At 40.1% G+C, this 26748-nt stretch overlaps 2 protein-coding genes across 3 annotated transcripts in view; one reads left to right on the top strand and one right to left on the bottom strand.

Annotated features, from left to right (window-relative positions):
• il17d (interleukin 17d) overlaps positions 1-15318 on the top strand; it is a 17128-nt gene extending 1810 nt beyond the window's left edge. The window contains exons 2-3 of the mRNA XM_028801182.2: positions 7465-7751; positions 14615-15318. Coding sequence (XP_028657015.1) covers positions 7465-7751; positions 14615-14954 — 627 coding nt within the window. The 3' untranslated portion in view covers positions 14955-15318. The remainder of the gene's footprint in view (positions 1-7464; positions 7752-14614) is intronic.
• Positions 12893-26748, bottom strand: eef1akmt1 (EEF1A lysine methyltransferase 1). Of its 2 annotated transcripts, none has more exons than XM_028800560.2 (5): positions 26732-26748; positions 23608-23749; positions 18641-18723; positions 17888-18168; positions 12893-15804 (listed from the first exon to the last, which is right to left on the bottom strand). In XM_028800560.2, exons 2-5 carry the CDS (start codon positions 23743-23745, stop codon positions 15653-15655), a joined length of 654 nt encoding a protein of 217 aa, XP_028656393.2. In that variant the 5' UTR covers positions 23746-23749; positions 26732-26748; the 3' UTR covers positions 12893-15652. The 2 variants fall into 2 exon arrangements, with proteins under 2 accessions (XP_028656393.2, XP_028656392.2); XM_028800559.2 differs by lacking the exon at positions 26732-26748 and adding an exon at positions 26438-26655.

The following is a 26748-nucleotide window of genomic DNA, read 5'->3' as shown; positions in this document are numbered from 1 at the left end:
CTGTAGAAGTGCACGGTCGTAGGGACAGACGTCAAATTGACGTATTCAGACAGATCCACATATGCGGAAAGTGTGAATTGGTGCTTAATGGGAACGACATACAGTAAGCGTGCGACTACGACATCCCATGCACTCTGTAAAGCGCACTGATAATTGCTGACACACCAGGCTTTCCTCACATGATGGTCACGTGCGTCGTCGACAGCACTTCACTAACGTTTTGGCGCGCGTACAACACCGCTTGTTTCGAGAAAAGTCCGCCTTCTCAGTCCCGCGTAAAACCTCACGACAGACGGCCTGCAGAGAGTTCACGTGACTAACACAACGCCGGCACTTCGAATGAACAGCTCTTCGAAGAGAAGCACACAGGGCTCCAATTTGAGCATCATGGCCTGGTAAATGATAATGTGGAGATTGTTTCTGCAAAGTTCGAGGCACATACAATAACTGGAGTTCCAAATTTTAACATTTTCGCAGCACGATCTTCACGACCTACCGTACGTGTTAACCACGACAGCCGCGGTGCATCGGAATCGTGTGGATCAGCTCGTGGTTTCCGTCACTGACCAGTTGCCATTGTCCTGTTCCGCGAATCGTTGATATTCTAATTATTATGTGTTTTGCACAGGAGAATTCCACCCGGAAACAGCAGTTCAGTTTGTAAAAAGTGTAGTGTGTTGAACAGATGGCATTAAAATTAATTTAATTGCTGAAAAAATAGACAATATATTTATCCAGGCTAGGACTTTGCATGTCAAATCTCGAATAGCTTTTGGTAAAAATGGCAGTGTTTTGAAATGGAGTCCCTCTATTGAAAAATGGTCACCAGTACTGTGAAGGATGTGGAACAGATTTTAATTGTCAAATATTTGCTGAATAGATACATCGATATAAGTTTGTCCTACGAGGGAAACTTCTTTTTTCATTGCACAATAAAAAAGTACATGTACATACATAAATATTGTAACAAACAAAAACAAACTCTGACATGGCTAAAGATAAATGAGTGGTCACAGTGTGGAATTATACAGGTGTATTGTAGGAAGGCCCGTTGCTTGCATTTCTTGACATTAATTCTAATCATGCCGCATTCTATTTAAAGTGGGAAATCTAAATTTCTGAGTTCCTAGTCGGAATTTTCAACAGGACCGCCTCCTTAAAGTCAGATTTTTCATCTCAGAAACACAGGGCTGATCTGTGAAGTCCGAGTTTGTCCAATTCAAGGTTAAAATGCCAATCCAAAATGGCAACGTACATTGCAAACTTTAGTGAAAGCTGTAGTATTATAATGTTTATACGCCTATTTGTGTCTTATTAAACAAGTAAACTAGTTGTACACAAAGTACTGTCCAGCCTTCATCTGTAACCATGTTTCCATGATGTTTGGATACACAAAATACAGAATAATGTGTTGTTATCACTATTGTTTATTCCAACGGAGCAAGCACAACAAAAGTTTTCTTCAATACGTCCGTACTGTTTTTCTGCATGTTCCACTGGAACACGGTTAGTTCAGGTGTGACGTTATTCCCAGATTCTACATCCGACTTCCAAGGTAAATGTGACACAGTATTATCTGAAGAACTCAATCCTAGCGTGTCAGAGGGAGGATGTGCAGTTTTGTTCATATTAGCACTCAGGTTTGTCTTTGTTTCCTTTGCTGCTGTCTCCAGAAGGTTGTCAGTGTGTCCCATAACTGAGTCTGCACTTTTAATTATCTTGGTAATTCACATTTGAGACGAGGAAGAGTGCTAACATTATGATGGCATTCCTCTCAGATTATTTGAGGCAGGTTAATTTCCCTTTAGAAAATACCGCCAGACAGGCCTGACTTAAAATGGTTTCTAGATGGTTGACAACATCACCTAATTTGGTCACCCCAGGCCTGAAAAGCAGTAACGATCACCTGCATTTGTAAGTGGTTGTACCATCCACTATTTAGGAATGTTGTCTGGACTACTGTGCTCATTTAATGTCCATGTACAAACCTAGTGTTTAGTAGTCCAAAAAGAGAATCACACATGGATGAAGATTAACCGATGCTAGTTCACAGCAATATTGATGCTTTAAACCAAATCTTGCCTAGTCATTATTGTCAGTGACTAGAGGCAAACAGTATATATAATCGTGGACACCGTAAAATGAGACCCAAGTCTGTACATTATTAGCCCATAATCTGAGGTGTTAACTGGTTATCATTGAAGGACACCACATCACTGTAGACGGAGGAAAATGTTAAAGTAGGAAATGTAATGGCTTGTTCTTTCTAAGGTGCTACTCATGTGGGCCACTCAAATACAGTGATACCTTGAACTTAATTCATTTCAGGAGGCCATTTGAACTCTGAATTGTTTGAAGTCCAAATTAGTTTTCCCCATTAGAAATAATGGAAAGTGAATTAATCCATTTCCAGACCCTAAACAATACCCATTTCAATAAACAGCAAATACACATAATTTAAGATAAAAATACTACAATTAAATGCCCCAAATAATAAAACACGAAAACAATAAATAAAATACATATACTGTATAATAAAATGAAAATTGCATTTACTGTACCTTCATGCTTCCTTTTTCACCTAAATCGTTGATGCTTCCACACTGTTCTTGTATGCCATGGTTAATAGATGGGGGTTATATATTTATATCTATATGTAATGAAACACATCAAACATAAAGCAAAAAAATTACAAACACACAAAGCATAATGCAAGAGATGCTTTCACAGCGAGACTGAGAGACGACTTGGGCGCACAACAGATTACGTTTACACTTACTGCATAAGCACCATGTGTTGATGCATTTTTTCACTGCATATGTTGTTTGAACCCCAGATCAGATTTCTCTCAAATTCAGCATTCAAACTGTAGAACGTTTGAAGTTAGAACTGTTGGAAGTACGAGGCACCACTCATCGCCAGGAGTTTTCCTCTGCTTCTGTCCATAGAGGTATAGATATTTCTTCTCAATGTTCATCCTGAAGAAGACCAATAATGCAACCCATTATCAATTCATTCAGTTCCTTGTTCAGCAGAGTAGCACATCACTGAAACTATGTTGGCATTTGAAGGTGGCAGCATAAAAGTCCAATGTCACCATCAACCATCCCTGTCAAATAATCACCATTTTATGGTGAGTCTGATAAGTGGTGCTCTAGTGGTGGATGTGAATATGATTGATACATAGATAGAACTTTATTTGTACACGTGGGAAATATGGCTTTTTAAAGGAGCTTTTTAAATAAATAAATATATTCACACACACACTATGGTCAAAACACACACCAGAGTTACTGAAAGGCAAGAACATTAAAAAACAAAGAAAATAACCTGTCATTGATGTGGACCCCACGTACTGCTAGGAGTGCACCACCTGTACATCCACTCCTTGAATAGTGGCAGGACATAGAGCTTTTGGATCCGTCGAAAGTCTATAACCAGTGTGTGTGTGTGTGTGTGTGTGTCCTGTGGTGGGTTGGTGCCCTGCCCGGGATTGGTTCCCCAGCCTTGCGCCCTCTGTGTTGGCTGGCTTCGGCTCCAGCAGACCCCCGCGTTCGGATTCAGTGGGTTGGAAAATGGATGGATGGATGGATTACACATATACACTAGTGTTTAAAATATTGAATCATCCAGACATGTTTATATATTTGGTAGAAATTTATATTTTATATATCAAAGTAGCAATACGTTGATTTAAAAATATGGTCATGATACTAATTGTGTGGTAAATGGATTTTACTGCTTGAAATGATTAATCTATAATTTATTATTCATGTATGACTGCAAAGCCCCATTTTCAGTAGCCACTGCTACAGTGTGCCAGTGGTAGATCTGTGAACTCATTGTTGTTGTGCCAGCACCGCTGAAACCTTTTATTCTGTTCAGTAAATCAAGTAAATTATCTTACCTTGCATTGCAAAGTACTGATATTACTAAAGTTCAATTCTGGGCTCAAAAATGTGCTCAAAAACAGCTTTCTCAAGAAACATATCAGTTTATTGATGTTTTGCGGCCTGAAGGTTATTCCATCTGACAGTTTTTAATTTCAGTTTCACGATTGATTTCTATCAAAACTTTTTGAGTGGCAGCATGGTAGTGCACTGGCTTCCGCTGCTGCCTCAGAGCTGTGGAGTATGAACCCTGGCCCAGTCACTGTATGCAGTCTGCATGGCCATTCTGTGTGAATGTGAGTTGTTCTCCAGGTGCTGTGGTTTCCTTTTTACATTTTAAAGATATACAGGTAAAGTTAATTGGTTCCTATAAATTGTGTATGAGTAAGAGTGCCCTGCAAAGGTATGACCCCTCTTTCAATTTGAATTCCACCTTGATATTGAATTAAACACAGGTTTCCCATGATCCTGAGCTTGGTGTTCAGGTTAGAAAATGTTGGATGGAGGTCAATTTTGAGAAGTGTATTTTTGGCATGATTAGTATTGATTAGGCCCCAGTGGGCATGTGACTTTCTGCCGGCTGTAGTTTTAACAGCAGTTGTCCAAGAGACATGAATACCAGTTGACTTTCAGTTCAGCATGGTAGAGTGTATAATTTTTACTGTAGATGCTACTTTTAGTTTTCATAAATCTATAGTCAGGGACTCAAATGGAAACTATATTGTGTAAACAGTACTACTTATGGTATGGAAGACATGATTTCCTCTTGGCATTTCCCAATTGAAGTGACCTTTTTCGTTTGGCAATTCTTCATCACTGTACAAGTATAATAACATGCACTTAATCACACTCTCAATTTGGGAGTCTCCTTTGTGTTGGTATCAAACAGGCATAAAAATGACTTGCACTGAAGTGGTTAGTTTACATAGTAGTACAAATAGTTGTTGTAGTACAGTAAAGATGTTTAGAAAGAATCCATTTGAAAATGTCTTTATAGTTCTTTATATTATGAGACATACCCCTGTACACTCTTTGCATGTAGCCCTCTCTTCAGATCCAACAAGCTTTCTGCATTGCGGCCTTCTCATGGCACATTTAGGAGAATAGCGTACAAGCCTTTGAACAGTTGAGGTCAAGTTACATGGTTTGTGTAATTTCTAAGAGAAAACTCTCATTTCTAAGAGAAGAGACAGTAACACAGTCACTGCAAGGAATAAACTTCAGCATGCCATTTGTACAAATTTTAATGCACAATGACTCGTTACTTGCTGAATTTAGCATATTTAAAAAATAAAACGCAAAATGTGGCATTTGCAAAAGTTTGGGCATCCTAACAGTTGGTACATAGTAACACCCAGCCTTTGTTAGAAGTCATTATGAATGTCCAAAACCTTGTGCATGACTGTATTCTCTCTCTCTTTAGAAGAGCTAGATGTGCTGAGGAAGAAACACAGTCTAAAATCTAGAAATAAAAATAAGCAGAGCAAAAAACAAGTAATTCACCACCTCTTGGCACGTTTGAAAGGAACTGCCAGGAGCTGTGGAGGACAGTCCCTGGTGGTGATTGGCAGGTGGCCCTGCCTCTTGGGGACCACCCACAAAACACATGGAACAGAGCAAAGGCAACTGTTATACATAAATAAAGCCAAAATTAAAGAAAATGATGCACTGTACATAATCAACACAAATAAAAGAATCAAAAATGAACAACAGAGAAAAAAAATATGAATTTGAACCTCGCATGACAAATTTGCTGTAGAATTTTAATGTTCTTCTTGTGTCTGGGAGAATTTTCTCTTATTACTTCAGTTTTCCTGCATCATCTCAGAGATATGCAAATTAGGTTAATTAGTGACTTTCAACAGCATGTCCATCTCTGTGAATCAAAAAAAATAAAAACAAACAAGACAACAATAATTGAACATATTGCTAAATTTGATAACCACTCTATGAGATGAGTAATACAATCAAGCAAAGATTTATTAACTTAATGGACTGATTGATGTCCTCACATTTGCCAAAACATCTTATGAGTTTTGGTTCATGACAGCAGTTCACTTCTAATGAAAATTATCCAAAATGAAAATGGGCCCATTCTATAGCTGTATGTTCTACAGTAGTTCAGAATCATTGAAGCCAGCTGTCCATCACAAGGCATCCTCATGCATATTGGGATAACTGGCCAGAGGCATTGGAAGAAGCTCATGCTAACTTGGGAAGAACGCAGACAGAAACAGTTTTAGAATTGTACTGGGGTAGAAGATTTACAGTAGGAAGCATCCATACTACTAACATCTATAGGTCTACATTTTTAGAAGTAGAAGAAAGCCCATGTACAGTATGACTGAACATGAATTGGTTGCTATTCTGCAGCATACATTGATCACTTTGTAATAATCTGTTTAAACAGTACAGTAGCTTTAAACTTTGTTTGAGTTTTGTTAACGATGCAACTTGTCAGCAGCTTAAGTTGTGGAAAAGCAAATCTAATATTGTAGTACCTGCCAAATCTAGGAATATCTAATATTAAGAGACGTTTAAATGTAGAGGATTTGATCAGAAGACTAAGCAACCACTGATGAGGAGTTGGGGTGACCGTGAAAACCTCCAGGATTTGAGACTATTGTAGGTATTACTGGATAAGAGAGAGCAGTGTAGGTCAGCTTTAATTTAGTATTAAAATATTTCGACTTATCCAGAAAGTACTCTTGGCAAACAAATATTTTTCTGGTTTCAGGTCTGAACTCCTGCCTAATCCCAGAGGCACAAGGTGATGTTTGTGAAGTGAGTGCACAAAAGACAACGTGCGCACTGTGAAGTAAACAGGGGGAAGGGGCTTTTATACATAAACACAGCAGTCAGGATGCTGGCAGGGAGATGGCTGTTTATTCAACTCATGCTTAACCTTAAAATTATGTAGAATTGTACCACCTACTTGCTGCTGGGCTGTGTTTTGATTACACTTTGGCCATACGCAGTATTATTAGTGCTTTTGTACATAAACACTTCCTGATCAAGTCCTCGTCATTGCCTGAGATTTTAGGGCAGATCTTAAGTGTATCAGATATATAAAAACAGCATTTATTTATCCACATAGAAGAAGGTTGTACTGTCATAGTGAGGCAACACCATAGAAGGCACTGCATATTCAGACCCTTGATATGATATAGAAAAAGGTAACGTAACAACATATGAATATTAGTGTTAGATGTGGGATACTGAAAATGGATGTGGCAGCCTAATCGTCTACAGAAATGTTTCATTAAAGTTGCAGGTAAAGGCACGGACTTTATGGAGGTAATGCAAGTAGGATACAGTACAGCCATAAAATCCTGACCAACATTAGGCAGGAACTCTAATCATAACTCCATACAGAATTTCTGATATATGAATACAAACCAGCAAAAATACCAAGTTTAGTGTTGGATTAGTTAAGGTATGCACACTGACACCTGGCCAACAAAGATACAGAAGAAAGGAAAACAAAACATGCTGTTTGTACATCAATCTCAAAATTCCACGAGGTACAGAGGTAACTACAGCCTGTCCTGAGCCATTTTTTCTTTTGTTTCAGTTTACCCTGCTGCTTGCCACTGCAGCTTACTTTCTGGCACAGATGGATCAAACAGAATGTGCAAAAGTCTCCAAGCGGCCTCGGACATGTCTAGATCTGCCGGAAGAAATACTGGAACAGATGTTTGGGAAACTCTCGGTGGGAATGTTAAGCGCCTTTCACCACACCCTGCAGCTTGCCCCTCTGGAGAAGGAGAATCTCACTTGTCCCACTGGGGGTCGCTCCCCCACTGAAAAGAAGGCTCAGCTTCCTGTGAATATTCAGAGTGTCTCTCCTTGGGCTTACAGGTAACACCTCTAGCACTTGAGTGCAGCACATCCAGTAGCTACTGTATTTGTCAGAAAAAAAACTTGCTTTATTCCATTCTTGGCAAGAGTTGCCTTTGTAAAGAAGGATCATATTTTAGAAAAATGCATAAAAATGCTAATTGATTCCAGCTTTGCCAGTAGCATCCAGCTGGACAAAAACTGGATGAACTCCTGTGAAGGAGCCCTTCTGTCTCCAAAACGTGGCATTCCTCCACTTGTAATGGTTTCCATAGATTTTTATTTATTTATTTTTGTGTATTCATTACTTTGTTTTTTTGTGTTAAAAAGTGAATAATGAGTTATAGTGTGTCATAGCCTTATAAATATTGAATAACACATATCCTACATTAATGTGCCATCTTTAGAGGTAAGCCCTACTACTTCATTGATTCTCAATGTGTTTGGGGGGGGGGGGGGTTGGGGGTGTGTGTGTGAGGGGCTTTACTCCCACGTCTGAAGGACCTGTGTTACATTAGTTGGCAAATGTGATTAACTAGTTAAGGCTTTCACCAAGTGCTAACAGATAGGACTCTTGCCCTCTGTATCCCTAAGGTAAATTTAGAGAATATAATAATAGATGAAATGGTTTTCTTTAGGAGACCCAGTGTTTCCAGAATGATAGGAACCTAAACTAGTAACATGTTTAATCAGTTTCGGTCAGAAAGTCAAGGCCTGTGTTGGGATCATGAAGGTCACATATTATGAGCTGCAGAAGAACATGTTTTGTGTAAAGTGGTGCATAAACTATTGCTACAGTTTTGTCTGATCTCTGCCCATATCTTAGTATTCACCTTTTCATTTTGTGAAGTTTCAGATCTTCTGGAGTGGCACAACTGCCTCACATTGGCAGGAGACGGAGTGGAGTTTGTGCAATCTTTTGGTGTTCATGTAGGGGTATCTTCAGGTGCTGCAGTATCTTCCCATATCTCCAATATGTACATTTTAGAAATTTAGAGATCAGTGTGGGTACGTGAGTGAGTGGTAATCCTCAGTTTATTCCAGCCCTGTACATTGTTCTGCTAGGACAGGCCGTGACTACCCAATGATCCAGCATCTGAAAAGTTTTTTAGAAAGTTATCATGTTTAGTGGGTTGATTGATTTAATTTTATCCTGAAAATTATTCCCATTGAGAAAATGCCCTGTAAATACAGAAGTGAGTATGAAGTTGTTCAGGTGATGAATATTGTGTATTGGCACATTTTACTAAAGCGTTATTCGCAGTGAATCTGCAGCATTCACGTTTGCCCTTGTTTGTTTAATTATCTACTGCTAATTCAGCAAGTTTAGGAGAATTGATTTATTTTTTTTATACCAGTGCCACATAATGCTTTGCGAGGCCAGTGTAATGTCCTTCGTAGTTGTAACAGCCAAAGTGATGGGACCTCCCCCCAGGTATATAATGCTGATCATTTGAATTACAGAGTCAGTGGGACAAGTTATCTGTGTTTGTAACCAAATGTGCAGGTCGATCTTTGAGTTCTACATCAGCATAAGAGAAGGTGGCTTTTGACTATGATTTTAGCATTTCTGCTTTGTTTTGATGAAATACAGTGCATCCGGAAAGTATTCACAGCACATCACTTTTTCCACATTTTGTTATGTTACAGCCTTATTCCAAAATTGATTAAATTCATTTTTTTCCTCAGAATTCTACACATAACACCCCATAATGACAATGTGAAAAAAGTTTACTTGAGGTTTTTGCAAATTTATTAAAAATAAAAAAAAACTGAGAAATCACATGTACATAAGTATTCACAGCCTTTGCTCAATACTTTGTCGATGCACCTTTGGCAGCAATTACAGCCTCAAGTCTTTTTGAATATGATGCCACAAGCTTGGCTCACCTATCCTTGGCCAGTTTCGCCCATTCCTCTTTGCAGCACCTCTCAAGCTCCATCAGGTTGGATGGGAAGTGTCGGTGCACAGCCATTTTAAGATCTCTCCAGAGATGTTCAATCGGATTCAAGTCTGGGCTCTGGCTGGGCCACTCAAGGACATTCACAGAGTTGTCCTGAAGCCACTCCTTTGATATCTTGGCTGTGTGCTTAGGGTCGTTGTCCTGCTGAAAGATGAACCGTCGCCCCAGTCTGAGGTCAAGAGCGCTCTGGAGCAGTAACATAACAAAATGTGGACAAAGTGATGCACTGTATATCATTGCGTGTCTCTCACTGCATTCTTTCTTCTTTGATCTCATGGAGGCACGGTGATGCAGTGGTTGATATTGTTGCCACACAGCTCAGTTCACCTTTTTAGCCCTAATAATGAAACATATACAGCATAAATAACGAGTTATCTCTGTTTGTGAAGCTGTAATGTATTATAATAAACAGTTATGATTTTAAAATGTTAATTCTGTCAGTTGTTAAGTATCCAAAGTGCTTGGCTGGACCGCTGCATAGAGCAGGTCTATCTACTTTTTTAGTTGCATCTGATGTCTTTGAATTGCCAGCCGTCAACGGTGTTTGTGAGCTACTGTGAAGATGGTTTTAAACAGGCCTGACATTATCAAATACTAGACAGTAAAACAGTCTGACTGAGAAATGTTAAAATGCATTGGTGCAGTGGTTAGCACTGCTGCTGCACACCTCAGTTCACCTTTTTAGCTACAATAATTGGTCCAGTGTAGTTGGCAGATGTTTCCCTAGCCCTCAGGGACACTTTAAAAATGACCGCACCATTATAACCCAGTCAAAACTAGTTGAGTTTGACGTTAATGCAGTTCACCAAGTTCAGCAAATATTACAAACATTTCCATGATTTCGGGGAACTCACAGCAAAGTGAACTTGGCAATGTTCGCTTCTCACTTGTGGCAAATTATTTTTGCACTTAGAAATAGTTTTGAAAGTGCGGTTTCTCATTACATGGATTTTAGGCTGTCTTCAGTGCAGTTTTTCATACTTTTATAAATAAGTATTTCTTGGTGGCACCTTTCTTCCGGCTTCTCTTCCATAAAGCCTTGAATTATAGACTGTTTGGTATAGAAGGGTGAAATGTACAATATGACGGCTGGCAGGCTGTTTGACAGGAGCTGGTCTCATTGATAATTTTCTGTTTGCTTGTTCAGTTCACTTTGGGGTGCAACCTGATGTAGGCAAGGTTGATAATGACGACATAGGGCTTGGCCTGGATTACATGTTGCTGCTGTACTTACAAGCATGAACTAATGTGCGACATCATTTTATACAAAATCACAGACACCTTGATTATTAGATCTTTGTTAGAGGAAGTAGAAACTGTTCACTTGGGAACTTTAATTTACTTTGGTTTTGCTACAGTCTAGCTAAAACAAAAGAAGAAAAACATCAGCTGAAACATTTCTTTGGTATTTAGTGGTTAAGTTCCAATTCTGACCTTGGCATGTTTGTGACTTTTATGTTGGTTTTGTCTCCAATGAGGGGAAGGTTTTGTGTTTTGAGCCAAAAGATTTTTCAATCATAATTGTTTGTAATCTAAACCTTCATAATGCAAATGTCAAACTCAAGTTCACTTGCTGACAACACCCTGACCAGAAGTGTCCCTTTAAATTAAAAATAATGAAAAGTTACAAACTCATTAAAGCAGCTTCACATTTAATGTCCGCCCAAGCCACGTGTCTCTGTTGGCATGTCCCCTTTCCTTTCAGTTCAGTTTAATTAATTTTTTTTGCACAGTACACTTCGCTGAGTGCTTAGAACAAGTGCACTGTAAAAATGGTAATAGAAAAATGGAATTGCAGAGTTTACAAAATACTTATTTATATAATGAATACACATAAAGAGACTGATTTGTTTACACACACAGGAAGAAAAACAGTTCCAAAGTGATTAACATAAACGGAACCTAACAGTATCAGTGCACTAACATTAGCATTGAACTATTGGCAGTTTACAACAGAGGTGAGGAAAACAAAAAGTCAACAGCATCAATGAAGAAAATACATCCCATATGGGGGTCAACTGTCAGTTATAACTTTACTTCCACTCCAGCTTCAGATAGATAACATATACAAGTGCCATTCCTCCTCAGACATAGCGTGACTCCTCACGTTCTTTTTTCTCAGCTTATAACTCCATATTGTTTTAAGTAAAGGCCAATATTGCAAATTTCTCTCACCTAAAGTCTGCCTGGATGCCGTTTGTTCACAGGACACACTCCAGTGACATGACAAGTGTGATAATACTCTGCATAAAGGAGCACTATACTCCATTAATGTAAAGCATAAGAAAGCAGATGTTGAATACATCTTTTTTTTTTTTTGAAGTTGACCACTTTCCCAGCTAAGAAGACCTAGAGGCACAGCAGATTTAATTCTAAAATACTTTCATTACAGCCGATTTATGGGTTTTCTTGTTATGGATGTTATGCTTGCCCAGTATACCGTGTGTTTCTAGTTTTAAAAATGTTATACTTGTTTCACTTGAAGGTGGTTTGATACTTGGAGAAAAGGTAAAAATCTAATTTAAAAGTGTCAAAACTGTGAAAGGATATGTGTGCATGTTTTCATATACTTATATTTAGTAGTTTTTGACATGTCTGTTTAGCATATGGGCAGCACGGTGGCGCAGTGGGTAGCGCTGCTGCCTTGCAGTTGGGAGACCTGGGGACCCGGGTTCGCTTCCCGGGTCCTCCCTGCGTGGAGTTTGCATGTTCTCCCCGTGTCTGCGTGGGTTTCCTCCGGGCGCTCCGGTTTCCTCCCACAGTCCAAAGACATGCTGGTTAGGTGGATTGGCGATTCTAAATTGGCCCTAGTGTATGTGTGGTGTGTGGGTGTGTTTGTGTGTGTCCTGCGGTGGGTTGGCACCCTGCCCGGGATTGGTTCCTGCCTTGTGCCCTGTGTTGGCTGGGATTGGCTCCAGCAGACCCCCGTGACCCTGTGTTCGGATTCAGCGGGTTGGAAAATGGATGGATGTTTAGCATATGGGAAGAAAAACTAAGCACAGATAAAGTATCTAAAATTCTACAGAGATGAGAGGGATAGCCTTAATGATGGATGAGGCAATCAGAACACCCATGCTCAAACATCTGTCCTTACAAAACTTTAATTCTTGGGGTTCATTCACCAAGTGATGTCTGGTTATGCACCTCATTCAGAGGTCTTACTGAAGAAAAGAAAAAATGCATTTTATGCAGGAACCCTTTATTATTTATGGGCTGCAAGAGGATGCATTAGTAAGTACATAGCCTACCTTTTCTAAAACATACTTTTCCCACATAATGTGGTGGCCACCTCGATACCAAAAAAAAAAACCATAAGCAATAAAAGCAATTTATTGCACAGATTTCTAGCCATCCAGTGGAGATTGTTTAAATCCGTTTCCAATTTTTTTTTATAAAATCCAGTAGTATGAATGAACTGAAGTGTTTTTCTGATTATGTGCAACAGACTGACATTTTTGCCTAAGGAATGATTTCAGCTTTAACCTCAGTCAGAAAAATAAAATAATTTGCATATATTGCAGCAAAACCAAACCAGTTTTTAATATATTGCAAAATATTTTAAAAAATCTCAGTAGCATGGAACATAACTAAAGCAATGGAATAAAGTCATAAATGATGAAATTTTCCACCCCTATCAGACAGGCAGTCACATCACAGGTGGAGGAAAAAAGGCAAAAGCAGAGCTATCCAGAAAGTGGGCAGAATGGCTAAATCCAAAGGTAGAGGCAAGACATCAAAAGACCACAGAGCACTTCTGCAGAGACTCATTAGGCACAATACTCGAGCACTGAGAGAATCTGCTCTTCTGTGGCACATGATTAGTGCTGCTGCCAAAGAAGACTAACAGATGAAGTTCAAAGGCAAACTACACGTCAAAGCAGGGAACACAGTAAGGTTTGGACCCCATCCTGACATGTTTACCGTATATACTCGCGGATAAGAATAAGTCGGGACTTGATTTTACAATATAATTTCTGGTATTTTATAATGTCGGTTGTATAAATTGAATGCGGAAAACTCACTCTGTTGGTCCAAGAGATTATGCTATGCTAACGCCCACCTGAGAGAGTAGCCACAGAGCACACGGCCTTTCTTTTCTCTATGTATTGTGCCTACGTGACCACACAGTAATACCCAAACTATTCCAAAGCAACATTTGCACTGATTTTGTATCTCACACCTTTATCGTAAGAGCATTCATTATCTACGATGGAGCGTTCGATCTGAAGAAAATATGAAGCTGGTTTTAAATTAAACGTCGCTGAAGTAGCAAAATAAATTGGCAACTGCGCTGCTGCAACAAAATTTGATGCATCTGAGAAAATGATGTGAGATTGGAGGAGGCAAGATGATTAAAAAATGTCGCATTTTTGAATGGGCGTATAAGTCTGAATTTACGATTGATTTTTCACTTACATGTGAGCATATATGGTACTTGGATTTGTTTTGTTTGGTGGTCCATTCTTGATATATCCATTAATGCTATCCTGCATAAAAATCCCAACCAGGCTTTGCTTCTTATGCTACTAAATTGCAATCAAAACCCTTAAATCTTCAGTCTTTCCTATTCTCCCTGTGAGCTATGCAAAGACATGAAACTCTATTGGTGCCTGCTGCTGTAAAGTGCTTTGTCTGCACACTTGATGCTTTCACCGACTGAGCCTTCAGGTACACATGAAATGCAGGCGTCCCTAAGGCAGGAGTTTCAATGTGCATAACCGGATTTACACATAAGCAAATAGTGCTGGCTTTCTGATCAACAATCTGCTATTCTAAAATAATCTGCTCTTTGGTTAATGTTAAATGCATGGATAATGGAATAGGAAAAAGTACTTAACTGGTGAATGTATACTAACAGAATAGCGTTGACATTTATAAACAAGTAAGTTGTTTTTATTTTTTCCTAATATTTTCTTTTAGAGTCTCCTATGATCCTTTAAGATACCCCAAATACATCCCAGAAGCTTACTGCTTATGCAAAGGCTGCTTGGTTGGACCTTACGGAGAGGAGAGTTTACAGCACCGCAGTACTCCAGTGTTCATGCCTTCTGTGATCCTACGAAGAACACGATCCTGCACTGGAGGGCGCTACGTGTACACTGAATATTACGTATCCATTCCTGTTGGGTGCACATGCATTCCAGAGACTGACAAAGAAACCGAGACCAGCAACTCCAGTTTAGCTAAAGAAGACAAAGTTAGCCAAGAAAATGGTGTGAAGGTAGGACTGGATACTGGAGTGAGAACTGACACTGTATAGGGAACTCGGAGTTAAGCCACAGATGTCTGCACGATTTAGATTTCCAACAGTGAAATTCATGATAGTGAAGATTTGTATTTAAGCAATGAAAATATATTTTTAGCATAAGTAGTGAATAAGTTCAAGAAACATTAGTAAATAGTCTTGTCTCATGGAACTAAGCAGTCATCAGATGGGTGCGCCGGTATTGAGATATGGATTTAGATGGAGCAGAAAGGTTTGAAATGCTTCTTGCTTTCATATACGTTTACATTGGACTATTGACAATGTGAGTTTAACATCTGCATTGAGCTTCAACAGGTGTGAGGGAGCCCGGTGTCCATGTAGACTTTCACTTGCTAATACAGCACAGTCTTCTACCACAGGAGCAAAGATGTGCCAGTAGAGTTCATTTTTAACCTTGGGAGTGCAAGCCTGTCCTGCAGTGAGCTGCTAGCTTTCCCATGCTGGTTCCTAAGTGGAATCCAGCGTTGCTGTCATATTTTTTCAAATTGGAGTAAACAGAAAATAAATTAATGAATAAGCAGGTTTGGAATGAAAGCACTCTCAAAGGGTTTTCTCTCAAGTGTTTCCATGTAAGATGGTTTGATTGTGAATAAGTGTGAGAGCCTAGCAATGGTTACAGTTTGAATGACTTTTCCAACCCTCCCCAACAGTCAATAATAAACAAAGTCTTTTATTATAAGTGAAACAAGACATTAACTATTAGAAGTGTGCACTGTTGAGTTCAGACTAGATCTGTAGTTCACATAGCACCTGAATTCATTGCCTAAGTGTCTGTTGTGTTTTGGGATAAATTCACACATCTTGACTCCAAGAAGCTGTTCTGCGAGTTCTTCCATGACTGCACCTGAAAGAAGAAATATTTTATACTTTAGGAAACAAAATCCAAAGGCACCAGTCTCTATCAAATGGCACTGTGCTGCCCTGAAAGTTACTATATAGTGTACTTAAAAGTATTCTTTTTATCTGAACTGTAACTTTTTCTTGTTTTGTAAAGAAAACAATAGTAAAATGGCTGTGCGTATCTGAAAGACATCCCCAAAAGAAAAACAACCAGCAATGATGGTAATGTAAAGCATCAGAATGAGGTCACCTCGGAATTTAATATCATTGCCCTCAAGGTTTGCAGGGGCAGAGAAGGGGAAATTTAATTACACATAAATGCCCTTTTTATAATTCCAGCAAAAGTATCTGTTGTAAATAAAAGTGAAATCTGCTTCTAATTTCCTCAGTAAAGGCCGTGACACTGTTTATATTAAAATCTTTTGGCATTGTTCATCCAGCCACTCAGAACGTTAGTACTTGGAGAAAAAACTGGCATACATTCAGAGTTGGGTATGGTTTAAAAACAGTTCAGCAAAGTGTAAGTGGGCAGGCGCCCTGTCCAGGTCTGGTTACTGCCTTGTGTCGCCTCTGCTGGGATGCATTCTGGCCTGGTGTACCCATGACTTGTACTACGAAGGTCCGAGAATGTTATGTAGTGCAGGAAACACAGAAAGAAACAGCAAAAATGGGCTTAAAATGTGTGTCAAGGCATAAATACTGTTGGCTTAGGACATGCAAAAGATTATAAAGAAGAGCAGGTACAATTGGGGGATTTAGCTAAGGAAATAAAAAGACCAACAGTCTCATTAACTTCAAGTAATCTATCAATACAACAAATATATTTAAATATTTTCTTTGATGAATTATGGTGGGGGCTATATGTATAAAAAGTTATACTTTGTCTTGCTGTAATCCACCTATTCAGGGATGTGGGGAGCCACTGCCTGTCCTAGAAGCGCTGAATGTAATGCAGGAAACACCCCAGAATGGGCCATCAATCCATTACAGGCAAATACAGATTTGATTGTTCCAAATGTAAACAATTTATGTAAAATTTATCCACTGAGAAGTTACATTTGTACACACTTTCTAGACACTCAAAGAACTTTACATACACAGTGGGAAGCCATTTCAACGACCACAAGTGTGCAGGATCATGGAAGATGTTAACATCAGGCATTTTTGTCATACAATAGCCATATTAGGCATTGAAGGCGTGAGACAACAGTTAATCAATAAGGTACAGAGGATGGTTAGGAGGGTAGAATGGACAAGGCCATGATGGGCAATTTAGCCAGGACAACGGTAAACACCCTACTCATTCAAAGGATGCCCAGGGATTTTTTATGACCACACAGAGTCAGGACCTCGGTTATATGTTTCATCTGAGGGTGACGCCATTTTTACAGAACATTGTTCCCTGTTCGCACTGGGGTGGTGGGATCAAAACAGAAACCACAAGGTAAGCTTCTCCTGCTCACCTCACCAACACCTTCTCCAGCAGCAACCCTGGCTTTTCCTAGCTGGTTCCCCATTGAAGTACTGGCCAGGCCCAAATAAGCTTAGTTTCAGGTGGATTACCTGTTTTGAAGTGCAGGTGGTATGGCATTGAGATAGTGTTTTTATATAGTGCCTTTCTAAAACAAATGCTATTTCAGCACAGGAATTTATTTTAAGAAGATCATTTTCAGGCAGAAAACAAACCTTGTCCACAGTGTTCTTTGTAACTTCTGGCTGATATTAAAAACCAAACCTTAACAAATGCCATTATTTCAAGTTATACAGCGATCTGCATTAACTAAAACAGAGTAAACTGCAGTTTAACAAGCAAATGTACTGATGGCTCAAAAAATGGCCACTAACAATAAACCATCAAACCTGGCGTATGAATGTTATTCTGTGTATCTCTAGTAGTACCAGCAACATTTAGTGCATCAATCCTTGCAATCTAAGATGGGTTTGGAATTTTCCACAGTTAGTAGACAGCAGTTTGTGGAGTCTGCTGAACAATTCTGCTCATATGCTTCATTGGATGATGAGAATCTTTACCACCAAAACGTGCAGTAGATACATGCTGTGCACATTAATAAAAAATAAGGACATACCTGTACATAAAAGAATTCTTCCTTTTGTAAGAAATTTAATTGTCTGTGCTGTTTTGGTGAGGCATTCTTCTGACAGATAAGGGGGATCAGCTACCACGATATCAAAACTGTTGGGCGTTATGCTGTCTGGTAAGGAGAGGGGGCTGTTATAGTCATAGAAGATGAATTCTTCCCCATACAATGAAAACCTCTTGTCATATTCTAGGATAACCACAGAAACATCTTCATGGTGAAGCTCCTTCAACTTCTGGTAAATGCTTGGAGCACTGATGCAAGCAATTCTGGAAAGGGGGAAGTATGCAGAAAACAACTAAATAGAACTAATGACAGAATTACAGTTTATTAATTTCAGGCTAAATTAAAGACATAGTCTATCATGCCAGCAGTGGATACAAGATGGAGGAAATGCCAGACCATTGCTGGTAATGCAGTAGCACACAAATGTACAGCAGTAAAATTCACAAAACAACCTGACCATAGGTCCTACATTAATAACAGGAAACCCTTGTGGGCCAAATGAGAGTATCTAAAATTTACATGAAGAGTAACCCAACTCAGAATGAAGAAAGTCAGGCATAAATAATTACAGTGAATGGATCTGTTTTAAGCATGGTTTCTTTATGATCTCCAGTTACAACTGAATAAACTGTTGGGCTGAACACGCCAACATACAGTTCTTCAGGCTCACTGTTAATAAACATAAATGGTATTTTAAGACAAAGACAAGGAGATGGATGTAATCAGACTACTCACTTGCTGCCTCTCCCAATGGCTGAAATGACTTCTTTGGCAAGGCGCTCTGCTGTGTCATCGCTGTACCAGAACTGGCTTAACTGCTGTTAAAACAAATACACTGCAATGGTCACTGGACTATCACCATCCCATTCTACCTGCCTGCACAGTTCCATAAACAACATAAAGTACTTGTCCTTACTGTCAAAATGATATTTACTGCAATAGTTTAAAGTTGGAACATTACATTGTCTCATGAGGTGGATGTGGTAGCATGTCAGCCTCAATGTCTCTATCATAGTGACAGTCTCAATCCTTTCCTAGTTAAATCCCTAGCCTGTCCAGAATTATCACCTCTTCATTATGTCTTCTGTGTCTTATCTAAGCGGGCCATGCCATGTACATGTGCCACAGAAGCTGCTGAGCATGGCATACTCAATGGATACCCAAACTACCACACTGCTTCCTCTTGATCTGCAAGTCCATCAAGACCTAATGGAGAGAAAATCCAGAAACTTTGTACAAGAACGTCAGTCTCATTTCTTCTTCCTGTACTCAAAGCTTGTGACCACTGCAGGAGATGGAAATAAACCAGTCAATTCAAAGGTCCATCTGAGTACTTGGCACCAGCTTCAGCACCACTGCCAAGTGAAACTTTCACTCTAAGGCCGGTGCTGCTCTCACTTAACAATAGCACTGCACGCTCTCTTACCCCCAAAAAGGGCTTCAGATTTCAACGTGCCAATTTTCATTCTGTTATTGCCACACTTGCCTGTGACCTGCTTCCAGATTAAAGAATCATCTACAGTCAAAGATGTATACTTTACATCACCAAGCTGGACTAAGGGTGCATCTTAACATCTTGTTCACGAACAGGTGGCTGCACTAAGATGCCCAATGGTATAGTCCTATGCCCACTATTGAATGATGCAAGTTAACACCAAGAAAGCAAACTGTTACTTTGAAATTAAATGGTACAAAAGACAATTAGCAGTGACTTTCACACTCTTAAGAGACCTCCCTCAACATACCCTTGATATGTTCTCATAAACCTCCTTCAGGTCTACAAGAAACATACAAACCAGACTGAAAAATTACCATAATCTACTTGAATGGCTGTGCAAGAGAAGTAGGTTAATTCTCTCTCCATCACCAGGATATGGAACTTCCACTCTTGAAACCAAACATTGATCATCACTAACAAACTCCATTCCTGCATCCCGGCATGCTGGTTCTCTGAGAAGCGGAGTTGAATAATCCTTAGCTGGAATACATTTTTTACAAAATGATATCACAAAATCAGTCTACAGATCCCAATGTAATTCCACAAAAGCACCTTTCTAACCCATAATGTTCTGTGTGTTCAGCCTTTGTAGCCAGCTTTACTAGTACAGTGGAACCTCGGTTCACGAACGTCTCGGTACACGTACAAATCGGTTTACGACCAAAAAGTTTGCCAAACTTTTGCCTCGGTTCACGACCACACACTCGGTATACGAACAAACCCAGTTTCCCTTTCAGTTTGTACGTGTTCAGTCTCTCCCTGGGCATTTCCTGTGCAGCCAGAGAGTGACAGAGAGCGCGACACACACACACACACACACACACACAGACAGGCAGCGGGAGAGAGAGAGAGAGAGAGAGAGAGAGAGAGAGCGACACACACACACACACAGGCAGCGAGAGAGAGAGAGAGAGAGAGAGAGAGAGAGCGACACACACACACACACAGGCAGCGCGAGAGAGAGAGAGAGAGCACCACACACACACAGACAGCGTGAGAGAGCGCGACACACACACACACACACACACACACACACAGACAGCGTGAGAGAGATGGACTCATAAGGTAGGAAGGCAGTTAAAGAATGCACTGGGCTTGTTTTTGTTTTCAGTTCTGTTTCCAGCGATCGGTTCGTAGCCTGCATTGTTGCAATGTTACTTTTCTTGGTGGTTTATTAAATTACGGATTTTTTCAAATGTTCATTTTTTTCCCTGTGCTTAAAACTCGTTAAAAAAAAGTGTTTTTAGCCAGTGGTTCCTAGCACTATAGTGTGACCTATTGCAGTGTTAGTTTTCTCTGTTGTTCAAGGTTTTTTCAGTGTTATTCAATGTTTTTACATTTAGTTTACTATTACGCTGTGCATTCTATGCTTTAATTAACTATATTTGTGCTTAAAAACTTAAAAAAATATATTTACATACAGTGCGCATGGTCTGGAACGGATTAATTGTATTTACATACAATCCTGTGGGGGAAATTACTTCGGTTCACAACCAGAGTTTTGGAACGAATTAGGGTCGTGAACCGAGATTCCACTGTATAGAGCTCCTCAACCATAGATATAAACTTTGATTCCAACAGATATTCCTGGAACTTTCACAAGGAGGTTGACGTATTTAATGGTCTTTGGAGTTTATCAAAGTGCTTCCTCCATTTCCCCCAGTTTGATCTACCACTTTCAAAAAGACTGACAAACCTCTAATGCTGCACGAAACTCCTTCACAAGTTACCTGATATGAAGATCTCTTCTGCCTTCACGGCATGTCTTAATTGGATCAGGGGGTAATCCTGCTAACACTGTACAGTAGGCCTCTTTAAATTGATCACTTCCAGATCTCCAGGAGTGGGTTTTAGGGGTGCTGCCATGACAAGTGCTGATCACCTTTTGGCCACAGCTAATTCAGCCTCCACTGCTGAGCTTTTTAAAAGCATCTATTCAGACTCCACTTTCAAATATGGTGGTTGTTACGGATAATCCATGACTGGAAAGAAATCCAGTAACACCTTATCAGATGGATTAAGGTTGTGTGCGCTCCTTCTAGTGACACCCTTACAAGCCTATCCATCACTTGAATGTTCAGAGTTGTCAGAGTTGTACCCTTTGAAGCACAACACCCACTATTTCCAGAAAGGCTGAAAACGCTGAACGGCAGGAGCTTATACTTTATTTGTCCCAAAGGAGAAATAAACATTTTACAGAATTCTTTGTTGTATCAGAACATTGTAAAGAAAATTTTAGGCTATTTGTACACCAGCAATAATATTTGTACTTGACAATAACCCTAAAAGCACCAGCATACCAGCAAGTGAATGGATGAAAAAGAAAAGAAGGACGGCATTCACATGACCAAACCTCAGGTCCATTGAGGTGCTCTAGTGGGCTCTTAAAAGATCTGCACATAAATTGTTGCCCTCAACTAAACATCTGATAGAAGGAGTAGGGGGCTAAACGTCCTCAATAACAACTGAAAAATCTGAAAGTCTTGTCCAGGAAACAGCTACTTAGACGTTATTCCTGCACGTTAATGAATTATGGGTGGAGTTATTTATGTAATTTTTTTTGCATGTGGCTTTTGAGCTCCTGGGGTATTTTAGGTTGGGTAAATAATAAATAATATTACAAAGCAAGTCAAACCTGTTTACTCCACTTCAGTCTATCACTCCGCACCGGGCAGTACGATTGTGACTGTAGTACCAGCTTACAGCTGCCAATGAACTCAACCTGCCCCTCTCTGGGAACATTGGAGGAAAACCCATGTAGATGATGCTAGGACACGCAAAGTTCACACAATCAAATGAGTCGAAGCACTGGCCCAGTTTATATACAAAACTAGCTTGGCAGATCAGCACTGATCAGGTTTGCATATCCATTCTTGTCGTCACCAGACAGACATTGCTCAGGGCCCAGCCACTCCCTGCGTTACATTTTGACATGGACAGGCTGGCGATGAACTCTGGACCTCCAATTCAGGAAGCACTCGCTTACCCATTCAGTTAAAAGAAATTGCAGACGGGCTTCTGACTTCGAAATGCAACAGTGAAGGTGTCATATGAAGCAGCAGAGCCCACTGTCCCCTCGCTATACAGTACATCAGCATCAAACTATCCATAGAAAGATGAGGAGGTTTGGTCATGGAGACCTCAGGAGACACTTTTAATGTTATTTCAGCAGCCCAAGAATACCCAGATGATGCTATAGTTAAATGTACAAACAGCTCAGTTAGTCTCTTAGCCGCCAAACATGGCTGGCCACTGATCACGATGTGTATATATTTCATTTCGTTTGGAGGTTTCTCATTTTACCAGCTAAACAAACGAGTTTCCATTCCATATGAAGTTTCGGGCTTTTCTGTGACTCACGGTCAGTCTAGAAGTCTCGCATAACGGCTCTAACATCTACTCATTTGCTGCTGCAATGCCCTCCTCTGACATGCAGTTCTGGGTGACAAAAATGATCTCTCTGTACAAATTAATGTTTGGTACAAAGAGCTTTTCAAATTTAAAGAATTTACCGCAACCTATTAACATTTGTGGTGCAAATTTCAGCATGACAACACGCACCAACACTTTTGCTGGCTGTGTGCCGACTACAAGTGTTCTAAGTCGCTCCTGCAGTACATACAGCAGTTATGAAACCCCTGATGCCCATGACTACATTACGTGAAGGCATTAAGATGGATATGGTGGAGTGCGAACTCGGCCTCCTGTCTTGAGTCACGGCTCAACATTAAATAAGCAGCATCTGTCCGTCTGCTCGACATGGGCACTGGGCCTGGCTCCTGAGTGGCGGTGAGAGTGTCTGACCTTTGCCCATTTTTTTAGGGATGCACTGTTAGTGTACCATCAGGCCTGAAGCAGCAACATGTAGTAACAGACTACCATTCACTTTTGTGATGTGTGAGAACAGTTAAGGTTCAGGTGGACAATCTCTTTAAAGCTCATCGGTGTCTTAATGCGACTATCAGAGACTGACAAGGGTCAGTGGCCAGTCACAATTATCTCAGGATACGGACACTAAAATTGCCCATCCAGGGAAAAGACGCCTACTGAAAGGCACACTGAAGAAATCAGCAGGTCACTCGCCAACCGAGGTGAAGTGAAAAGTAAGCTCTGCACGTTATTTTTGGGCCTCTAAAGATTCTTAACCAAACGTCTGTTGCTTAACGCCTGCCGTCTACACAGAGACAGAGTGAAGGCTACCTACCCAGTCCTCTTCAATGGCTCCCACTGCAAAGTTCTTCATAACTGTGCTTGGCTGCTGCTGCTCCAGATAAAACTCCTGAAGGGCCGCCAGAGTTTCAGCAGAAAGCCGCGGGCAGTCATCCTCCTCACTGTCGGACATCCTACTGTAGGTTTCAAGTAAATATCAAGTGAGCAGGTCAATATTAGTAAGTTTAAATACATTACCATAGAAGTTCAGAATACAAACGATACAACACTGACTTGCCCTTACAGCTAATATTTGTAAAGTGAAGCACCCTGAAAAAGGGGATAACATGCAGGCCGGACCTTTAAAGGCAGCGTCCAGGAGAGAATCAAACCCCATCCCTGGAGTTATCAGTCAGCAGGTCTGCTACCATGAAGCTCAAAAAGCTAATTTAAGGAAAAGTTTTACTTCTGATGAGAGGTTAAAAAAAAAAAAAATCCTCAAAGTTCTTAAACTGTATTTGCCATGGGCCAAACCGCTGCAAAACATCTGCGCTGTAAATAACTAGCAGGTAACAAATGACCTCCCAGTGTTCTCGGTTCGAATCCCATGTAAGCTTGTTGTCTGTGTGGGGTCACCTCGCCGAAGACATGCAGGTCAGCTAAACTGGCAGGTCCAAAAGTAGCCCAGCAGGAGGGCAAGTTGTGGATGTGATGTGTATGCGAGTAGGCCTGGTGGTGCCCTCTGCTGCTCCACAACCCTAAACAAGATTCACTGGGTACCAGAATATGTTATTTTATTAAATGTATGCGGGCACTGAGGCGAGTGCTAAATCACCTCTGCCACTCGCAACGTTTGCCCCACATCTGAAGGCCTCTACAAGGACCAGCAGAATAGCACGACACGTGAAAGATCAAATGCAGAAGTGTACCAGTACAGTATATAAAAGAGCTCTCATCCAAGGTTTGAAAGGACAATGTTTTTCACGTCTGGGAAAAGAAACGCTTCATTAAAACAGTTGGCAAATATTCAGTGATCACATTACCAACACTCACATTTCCTGATGATTAACTTTGTTCCGTTTTGATGGTGACAGCACTTAAAGAATAAGGATGGCATTTTTCATAATCACAATATAAATTAATTTGTCTTGGAAAACTGTTCTAAAGAGAGGCATTTTTTTTAAATAAAAAAAATACAATGTCCGTCATTCTGTTAAAAATTGGGTCTACGGGACAGTTAACTGGTAGGTTCCTTAGCCATTCACCTAGGAAACCAACATCACGTTAAAACGTGCAAAATAAATAAAATGGCCACTTAGCAATATTTAATGAGTTTGATATCAAAAGTGGGTGTAGACATTACAAACCGTATGGGATGGAGTGCAGCCTGCATTTTCCATACATACACAGACGCGACTATGTAAAGACCACAATTTATCATTTATCGAAACAGAAAAAGGCGTCCTGCTCTACTTCCCTACTGTTGCTTTTTGCAGGACACAATTTTGTGTAATGTGCATCTTTGCCTGCTGCAGCTGCCATTCTGTCACGGTTCAATATACTGTACAAAATAACAAGAATTATTTAATAGCGACCCAATAAACTGTAACTTATTTCTCACCATGGTGGGGGCTTACAAATGAGCTGAATCTGACTTGCAGGATATCACTCCAGCAGCAGGGACCCCTTGGCCAGTACTCACTGCTGTCTGCTGCGTACGCACACACATCGTGTGCAGGCCTGCGATATCATACCTTTCAACAAAATTCAGATTATGCTTCCCTCCATTAAATCTGGAGAGAGGTCAGGATCAACATTATGTACACGTTTATTACAAATTGTATTTTTAATTTTTTTTCCCCCACTGAGGTTGTAGTTTAGCATAACGTTTATTTCTTCAAAACCAATATTTACATTAGTCTCTTTTTTAATGTACGCTTGTACCTTTTGAACTGTGGGGCATAGCCAAAATAAATGTTGAATAGTTTCAGGAATGCTGGTGCAAAAAGTACATTTATTTGTGTTAATTTTAAATTGCTGCTCAACTAGAGTCTTTACAGGATAAATCTGATGAATAATCGTGTATGTGACCCTTTAACTATATTAAGTTGTACAGTACTTACTGGGTATTGTCCACATTTCTTTCCAATCAGTCTGTTTTCCAATATACTGTAACGGCATGAATGTGCTTATCTTGCAGTATTATTACACACATAACTCAAAACATTCCCTGTAATTTAACACAATCTACATTTTTAAATTTTCAATTGGATCGGCAGGATTGTGGTGACGTCGGCTGAGAGCGCCCCCGACACATGCTACTGGGCGGCCGAGCCTCGCCTTACTAAGATTTGTCTGGGACTTCAGTTCAACGCATTTCTTGGGATTGCAATGCGGTCTGTTTGCACTTTTGTGGAATACTCCACTTCATCGTGTGCTCGTGCTGAGGCTGCTGCGCGGTTACCTTGGAACGGACAGTATGTGGGCACGTTATTTACAAAAAAAAAAAAGTTTAGCACACATTAAGAGTGGCCCGGGAGAATATACATACAGCATAATGAAAGTTAATGTCGAAAAAAGAGACAAAAGCAGCATATAGCGAAGAGATAGATGTGAATTTCCCCTTGGGATTAATAAAGTATCTATCTATCTAGAGGTACAAAAAAAGGTAAAACTTCACAGACACTATTCACTGTAATCAAGTTAATGTCGAAAAAAGGGACAAAAGCAGCATATAGCGAAGAGATACTTTATTAATCCCAAGGAGAAATTCACATCTATCTATCCATCCATCCATCGATACAAAAAAAGGTAAAACTTCACAGACACCACTATTCATTGTAAGCCGACAAGTGAGATTTCTCTTTTGCCGGGCATCAACTTACTTGACTGACTGGTACGCTCGATGTTTCTTGGCGTGAGTAGAAGTCACACGAACTGCACGTGTTCCACCATCTAATATTCCGACGGGAGGCGAACAACAAATGAGGAACCTTTGGATTAGCAATGATGTGTCGTCGGTAAGAAAAGACCGGGCACACACACAACGAAGATTGGTCTGCCTAGATACGCGGCGGTCACCAGTAAAGCCATACCGGGGATTACGTTTACGGCAGCTAGCGGTGTCACATGAAAAGTGAACCTGTAAATCTAACAGTGGAATACATTTCTTGTCTTACCGTTAGTGGAACGAACG

Source organism: Erpetoichthys calabaricus, chromosome 4, assembly GCF_900747795.2.
Source record: "Erpetoichthys calabaricus chromosome 4, fErpCal1.3, whole genome shotgun sequence".
Taxonomy (NCBI): Eukaryota; Metazoa; Chordata; class Cladistia; order Polypteriformes; family Polypteridae; genus Erpetoichthys; species Erpetoichthys calabaricus.
Note: the sequence above shows the minus strand (reverse complement) of the source record. Positions and strands in the feature narration are given on the sequence as shown.